The 8,245-nt window shown below is 44.1% G+C and overlaps 2 protein-coding genes across 6 annotated transcripts in view; one reads left to right on the top strand and one right to left on the bottom strand.

The window, feature by feature from the left end:
* LOC134012955 (large ribosomal subunit protein uL18) lies at window positions 1-3,037 on the bottom strand. Its single transcript, XM_062452647.1, has 8 exons — window positions 2,894-3,037; window positions 2,305-2,374; window positions 2,068-2,183; window positions 1,794-1,928; window positions 1,313-1,515; window positions 728-905; window positions 269-357; window positions 1-176 (listed from the first exon to the last, which is right to left on the bottom strand). The coding sequence occupies exons 1-8, from the start codon at window positions 2,894-2,896 to the stop codon at window positions 74-76; spliced, it is 897 nt and encodes a 298-aa protein (XP_062308631.1). The 5' UTR covers window positions 2,897-3,037; the 3' UTR covers window positions 1-73.
* A 685-nt stretch (window positions 3,038-3,722) lies between these two features.
* evi5b (ecotropic viral integration site 5b) overlaps window positions 3,723-8,245 on the top strand; it is a 28,443-nt gene continuing 23,920 nt past the window's right edge. For 4 of the 5 annotated variants that reach the window (XM_062452957.1, XM_062452954.1, XM_062452956.1 and 1 more), the window contains exon 1: window positions 3,723-3,923. The gene's annotated coding sequence lies outside the window, so the exon portion shown is untranslated. The remainder of the gene's footprint in view (window positions 3,924-8,245) is intronic. The other variant, XM_062452958.1, reaches the window with a different exon arrangement.

The following is an 8,245-nucleotide window of genomic DNA, read 5'->3' as shown; positions in this document are numbered from 1 at the left end:
TGTTTTTTTCCAATAGATTTATTAGCACAAAGCATTTTTTCTCCTCCATCATTAGAAACATCAAGAGGCCTCTCTAGCTGTCGGCAGCTTCCTGTTCCTGAGCCCGGAGGTAACTGGCCTTCTTCTGGGCGACACGGTCTTTCCTCTGGGCCAGAGACAGCTTGGCACGATTCCACCTTCGACACCGGGGACACCAACGTCAGCGACACAAAACTTGGCAAGAGAAACTATCCAAATGAGCACAACTTAAGACGGAACGTCAACTCACCTCTTCTTCTTGACTTCTTTCTTGGGCTTCTTCTCGTGGACTGGATTCTCACGAATGCTTGCATGAGCTTTTTTGTACATTTCCTCAATCTGCAAGAAGATGTTACAAAATTACTGAAAACTCTTACACACTGTGGAAGGATAAGAACATGTTAAATTGAAGCTTCCAGTAAAAAGTAATTATAGATATAAAAATATCCTTAGGTGACAGCAATTTGATCATCTGTAAACAAGAGCCCAGTTTTTGATATGATTCTAAGGACAAACTAGTTTAAATCACATGTACACAAAAACATCCTAATTCATATCAGCGCTTACGCATGTCAACATTTTCAACTAAAAACAGCAAAAGGATTATGGCTCGAAAACCACACGGCGTCTGAAGTATTAATACTGCGGGGAATACTACACCCGCAGGCAGGGGGTTCCCTACAGCAGCAGCGTTAGAGGGAGAACTTGCCATGTCAGGGGCTACACCGTTCTTGATGAAGCGGGAGAACTGCTTCTTGTAGGCATCCTCATCCTCTTCCATCAGGTAGCTCATGTACTCGGACACGTTGATGCCCATGATGTGCTTGCGGTGGACCTCAGCGTTGAACTCCTTGCTCTCAGCGTCGTATCCAGGGAAGCGCTTGGTGCTGGGAGAGATGTCAGAGTCTCAGACTGGGACGGGGTAACTAGACCCAAAACAATCACCACACCACAAACTACTACACAAACACGTGGCCATCTACAGGACAGTAGACGTGAGAATTCGCAATAAATTACGTTTCCAATATATGAAACAAGCATGAATGTCAATTAAAAAAAAAAAATCACAGGCTCAAACCAAACATGGGTTTCAAATACCTCAAGTCTGACCACAGAACCAAGACACCCCCGAAAAGCACGTAGCTAGTTGCTCTCAGCCCCGTCTTGAAACAGGTTCACATCAACCAATGCAAATGAAGGACCAACTACAATTTGCTCAGTCTCAAGTGTATCATCATCAAGCAGCGGACAGGCCTCCCCCAGAAACGCCATGGCAACACGGAGGTGGGCTCACCTGTGGGGGATAGAGAGGCCTCCATCCACAGCCCCCTTCAGGGCTCCAAACACCTTGTTGCCAGTGGTGGTTCTGGCAAGACCAGCATCCAGGTAGCAGGTGAACGCACCTGGCTGGCCGTCAATGCTCTCCACGTTGAACTCATCACCGGTGACTTCCACCTGGCCCTCGTACACCTTGTCCAAGCCGAACTTGTTCAAGAGCTGGGAGAGAAGTACATTTACATTTAGCAGGCGCTTATCCAGAGCGACTTACAGTAAGTACAGGGACATTCCCCCCGAGGCAAGTAGGGTGAAGTGCCTTGCCCAAGGACACAACGTCATTTTGCACAGCCGGGAATTGAACCGGTAACCTTAAGATTACTAGCCCGACTCCCTAACCGCTCAGCCACCTGACTCCACCTGAAGTAGTGAGGTTAGAAGGACCCTCGGCCCCCTTCAAACCTTTAGGCCAATGGCTTGGGCACAGAGGATTAACTTACCCTGCGGGCCACCAGCAGACCTGTGCAGTAGGCTGCTGCGTAGTTCGTCAGACCCACGGCGATCCCATACTTGGGAAGCTCGTGCGAGTAGGCCGCGCACACGATCATGTCACCTTCGATCTTGGCGTAGGCGATCTGTAAGAAGCAAGCGCTTTACCTTCGAGAACAGCCATGTCTCATTTTACCCGCATCAAGGTATCCGACTTGTAGAACATAGGATTAAACACCCGATTTAAATCCCTGGTCGTTCGTTTGAACAGGTATCCATGCTCACCTGGCAGACGATGTCCCGGTTGGAGAAACGGACGATCATCCTGTACTTTGGGGTGTTGTATTTGTTCTTGTCTTGGATGACGAGACGCTTGCGAGCGAAGTAGTCGGTCTTTCCCTCTAGATACAACAAGGTTTCATAAATCGTGTTGCGGAGCAAGGTGTGGAATCATTGTAGGACCCGAGGATTATAACCGATCCATGACAGTGAATGTTCAATGGAAGAGTAGGATATTCTCACCCCTCCTTCTCCTGAATTTCACCTGGTACCTCTTGAAGTAGGCCTTGTTCTTAACCACTTTAACGAAACCCTATGAATGGAAATGTGATTAGTCAAGGATCTGTCATTCTTGTATTGCTCGTGACCATGTAAAGACATCACATTTCTGCAGTGCGCTGTATCCCGTCTCGGTTAAAGCAACTGTCACAAGCACTGTCACATCGTAACCCATTGCTAGCTAATGCTATCAGGGCCGGTAAGAATTCAATGGGGTGAACTAGCATGGCTAGCTAGCGTTGACGATAAGGACCATCGCAATAGAGGCTGTTCTGATTGTGCACGATTGAAAAATATGACAACATTTAAAACAGCCTGCTCTTATCAAACGCACACAACATTAGGAAAAGGGGAATTCTACGGCGTGCAGGAAGCAATTAAATTAAGCAGGCAGCCATTAAGCCACGTTTGGGTAGCCCTCGGTAGGTTCCAGCTAGACGTAATCTACCTTCATCCATATAAAATAAAATATTTATCTTATTTCTGACGGCACATATCTGAAGTAGCATGACTTCCACATGTATGAAGGCACGTATTGCGGCAGTTTACTAACCATTTTGCAGTCTTTTCTGTCTCGTAAGACAGGAGCCTGGAGTCAAAGACTGGGGGCTTGACTCCGCTGCACTGAAAAAGGAAGATCGTAGCGCGCATGTTCCAAAAATACTGATGGGCAGGATGGACATGGCAGAAACCAAACTACAGGCAAGACAGCAGCCTGCCCCCTGTTGCACCGGAGATTTCGCAAAACGGTCCCATTTCTAAAGGTCGTGATTGTTATGAGTGAAATATTATTTTAGTGTTGCAAATATATGGTGTATAAGGTGCTGGTTTAAATTATGGACTAAAGTATACAAAATTGCCTTTTTATTTTCCGCCTTTGCTATGAGCTGCAGTTCTTGTTGCCTACTTACTGGTTGGACAATGTTTTTTCCTCATAATTTACCATCTAATTTACAGTAGCGGTTGAACACACCCAGATTGCATTGAGCGCAGTCTTCTTTATTATCTTGACTAATTGGGTATGACAAGGTGACATGTTGTCTACGTCAATTTCAAAGAACAGACGAATGGGTGTGTCAAAGCATTAAAAAAGTGACCGATGTGCGTAAGCATTCGGAGAAACCAGAAGTTCTATTCAAACAAATATATCATGGTATCATGCGGCATATTCCTGAAAGAAATTAGTTCTAATTAGAAGATTCGGCTACACCTGGCACACAAGTAGAGGACAAATTAACAATTTTGACACTGGCAAAAGTGAAACGTGCAGTTTATTGTATGAACCACTAGATGGCTCTATACCACCACACAGGACTTGAACGCATGGCTCATGGACTGATATAAACATTGGGTTTGCTTTAAGCTCAGAACGCACAGCAGCGATCGGCGACATTTGTGTACACGTAGTCGGCTCGATCTGCTGGATATTTGAGCTGATGGAAACTAGCTAGCTTGTTGCTGCTTTTGAACAGCTAGACTGTATTCAAACAACTACATTAAAACAAGTTTGTATGGCAGTCGTACTGCACGGTCCGGTCCATGGAAAGTTAACCCTTGAATTTGAGGATTAAAAACGTTTCAAGGTAAGCCGGGGCTGGAGTATTTAATGCTAAGTAGCTAGTGTAGCTATCGTCAGGAGAAAGCCAGTATCTATGCTGAACTGGATGGAAGGCATTCGAGTCACATAGCTAGTATAAAACTATGGATTCTGGGTATTTATATCAATAGAATTTGGAAGCAAGATGGCATATTAAACTATGTATATTTTGCTGTAGATAGTATACAGAATAATATAATGATGGTTTTATCCCAGGGAGTTACCCTTGTAGTCTACTGTGACGGCGCAGAGCAAGTGTTACCCGGGCAGTCCCGCGGTGACACCGGTTTACAGTTAATTGCTTTTGCAGGCGGCTCCGCCCGGTACAGGATGGGTTTGTGGTCGCCTACAACAAATCAAATTCACACAAGACTTGCAGCAAAAGTCTTTACTCTTTCCAGTTTCAAGTTAATAACACAATCGAGTTTCCCCTACAACGAAATCGTATTGCTGTTATTTAGGAATACGGCACACTTTAACACATGACAACGTTAGTAAACATGAAACGTTTCATGTACTTTCCGGAGAGTAGACTGACCCTTCAGCTGTTATTTTTCTCATGTATCAAGTTTGCCAACAGCCAATGCCAGACTGGCACAGTGTCGTGCTATTTTGAAACACTGAGTGGTTTCAGAACTATAGCTATGATTACAACCGGACTAACCGACCTAACACGTTTTCCCCCCAATTGTGTCGCCAAAGGTTTTAACCATCTAAGTGATAGGCTACTTTTCATAAACTAACTTAGTTTTCTCGAGGTAAACACAGCTGTTACTGTGCAGCGCAACCTGATCTAACAGCACTGAAGAATACCTCTCACCACGGTCCACTTAACTGTAGATCTTTGTTGCTAAAATTGTTGCATCAAATAATACTGTGTCTACGTTTTATGTTCAACTAGCCTATAGTTGCCTGCGCTAATGCGTTTTCACCCTAAATAGTCTGTTCCTATTGGTGCATCGGTAGAACTAAGGCCTGGCTATTAACAATTTTAAAACTTAAACTGAACCCCAAAGACACATTCCTTAGACATTATAGATATAACTCTCTTAAGGGAGACAATGTTAATCTTGTAGCATTTCTTCCTCGGTGCCTCTTTTAGCTTGTCGACAAGAAAGTGGTGAGTGTGCCTTGAGATTGGGGTAACCTCTGTCACCAGAAAATCAGTTGTCTGTACTTGCCCAAGATACTTTGGTCTTTGTTCTGAAAGAGCTATACTCTCTTTACTCCAAGCAAAGACTGGAGTGTGGTTGCTAGGTCACAGCTGAGGTAAAAAAAACAGCAATAGAAATGTGAGTTTTGGCCTCGTCTACATTAAAGACATACCCTAAGTGTGGTAGATTTGAAGGCTATTTTATGAATATATATTTTTTCTCCCCAATGAAAATCATTCTTTCAGCTTAAACTAGTTTAGGAACTGTGTTAAACCGTCATAGAGATGTTGGGCCTGACCATACATTTAGGCCTAGAAAATGTCCAGCTGATTTTGCTTGTCTTTTATAGGTGGTCGTATAGTGGAGAAAACCCTCTAAGGGGGTCTGTTTAGATTGTCAATGTACACTGGACCAATCTAAGATGCCCTCTTTGTGCGAACTGAAAGCCTTTTCTTCTTCAGCAGGAGTGTGTGCTCCTTCTGTCAGCCCTCTTTTTATCTTAACCCACCACACAGAGACAACTTTATTTGAAGCCGGCCAGATGGAATTTTGTTGTGGGACACCAGCCGTTTCATTTCGAGGAAGCCATAAAAAAAAATGGTGTGTAATTTAAGTATAGATCGACCTGTTATTGACAGTTGCTAAAAACTTACCGGCCACAAACCACACAACCACGTAAAAGGATAGTACTAGCATTCTGAGTAGTGTTGTTGTGTGCGGTCTGGTGGGTTAAGTGTTACAACACTGTCACTTCGAGTCTGTCGGGATTCTGAGGTATCGCTCGCGACTGATGCCGTGCACCCAGGCCAGAAAACTACAGAGGAAATACCCTCCTCTGACTCTGCTGATTCCCCTGATATCATCAACGCTGTGTTGCTGAGGCTTCATTCAGGCGGAATCTTTCCCGGCCGTGGGTGTTCATCAGACATGCAGAGTGCGTCTCAGAGGCCCATTCATTCCCCCAGTTCCCTGGCAAACAAAAGCGGAAACGACCGCTGCACCCAGGATTTACACGTGAACCTCATCTGGCATAACCGCAGAGAAGAATGTGTGTAGAGATATAAACCTGTAGCCTACACTAGAGTTACCTGAAAGCATAATACTCATAGAAAGGTTCAGATATGAGGATGTGGGCTCTCTGTTAAACTGCAAAATACACATGTATTTTTTTAATTGCCAGAACCCAAACAAAATTCCCCAGCGATTCTTGCACAAATTGCAAATAACTGGGAACCATGGTTATATGTAGAGAGGCACTGTATGTGAAAACACAATCTGTTCCTACGGAGATCTGTGTTCTTTGATCACAATGGGGGAAGAACAGGGTGAGGCGACTGTGTTCAGCGTTGGAGATTTACGATACTCCCTGGAACACACTGTCGATCCGCTTTTGTTGTTTCAACTCGTGTGTTTTTTCTCCTGCCAGTTAGTTCTGCCTGGCATGACACACTGGAGATGTCTCTTTAAAGAAGTCTCTCTCTCTCTCACGTCTTCCTCCTGGTGTTGAAGTAGAAGAGTTGAGCTGTTTCAGAGTTGAGAAAAATCATCACATGCTTTGGAGTAAAAAACAAAAACAAAAAACTGGCCTTGTCAACAGTGGTTGGCTATGAATATTTTCTCGGATTGTGCTTGATTCTTGGCTTTAACTGAATCTGCATTCTGCATCACTGAAGCATAGCCAGCTGTTTGTAATGTGATCTTAGGCTAATTGTAAGTGCTGGCCAATAATGTTACTGTACACAAAACCGATCTTGACTCAGTGATTAAGTGCTGGTCTGAGTGTATTAAAGTGCTACTGTGAGATCTCAGTATTGACTAGTCTAGGTACAGCCCTTGTGAAGATCTTTCAGATTATTTTGCCTGTGTACCCTTAAGAGGAGCTTATAAATCAGTGCTATTCTAACCAGAATGTACAGTAGAACCACAATGATTGCCTCACCCACCCAGAATCTGACCTATTCCACGAGCCAAAAACCTTTTGTTGTCATTGCACGAGCGATGACATCACTTTCCACCAAGGTCACAACAGGTGCCTGAGTTTTTTAAGGTGGGTCAGGTATAGGGTGTAGTACTAAAAACACTGCTTCTCTGGGGGCCCCATTTCCTGTTATTCTGCAACGAGCAGGATATGAATTGGGGTTGACAGAGCACATTGGCTGGTCAGCAAATAACATTCCCAGCTCAGCTGTGAGTGATGTAGCCCAGATAAGAGAGACTGGAACGTTTAATGACTTGGCCTTTTTTTTAATTTATTTTTTTGATTAATAGACTTGCCTGGCTAGATGAGAGGAAGGAAATCAAACACTCCCTATCTGAGCGAGCCCTACAACGCACCTCATTAAGCTTAATCAAAATGCAGGGGGTATCATTGAGTGTCGATCCTGCCTTCGGGCCTTCTCCGCACGCAGTAAATTACTTCTGGATGAATAATGGAGGAGGTCAGGGAGAGAGGATGATGTTGTTACTTTGCAGAACAAGCCTGACGTCAACCTCAACATCTTCATGGGCTGGTGTGAGTCAATTATATCAGGCTAGAGTTTCAATAAGGGACCCCTGGTGTGCTTTTATTAATCCATGGGGTAAAGGGAGTTTTGCTAACCTATAGGCTATCCTCAACGTAGGTTGGAAGTGTCTACGTTAATGTTCGCCATGTGTTTAATCATTCTGTCTTCTATAGCTCTGCTCCCACAGTGCCGCGGAGACACGTTGCTGGTAGAATATTAGAAGCCCACATTGTGTGTGTCCAGGAAAACAGCTGTCTGTTTTCATTCCCACAGCATGGTAACATCTGCTCTCTGTCTGTCCTGTTTCTCTCTCTCTGTTTCTCTCTCTCTGTCTCTCTTTCTCGGTTTCTCTCTCATTCTCTCTCGCCCTCTCTCTTCCTCATTCTTTATTTCTCTCAACAAGTGCCAGGTTATTTTGTTTTATTTCTGTCTTTCAACAGAGCTTTGTCTTGTAAAGGTGTTAGGAAACGAATTGTATAGTAATTATGTGTTCTATTTATGTAACTGTCAGGCATCTAATGTATGTCTCATCAGATGTAAGGACAATATCTGAAAGTTTAAAAACCTGACTCATGCCACAGATGAGCCCAACCCCAAACTTCCTCTTGGAAGAGAAACCTTGGGTGCGTAGTAGAACGTGTAGGCTAGAC

The sequence above is a fragment of the Osmerus eperlanus genome, chromosome 26 (genome assembly GCF_963692335.1).
Source record: "Osmerus eperlanus chromosome 26, fOsmEpe2.1, whole genome shotgun sequence".
NCBI lineage: Eukaryota > Metazoa > Chordata > Actinopteri > Osmeriformes > Osmeridae > Osmerus > Osmerus eperlanus.
This window is presented reverse-complemented; position numbering and strand designations above follow the sequence as displayed.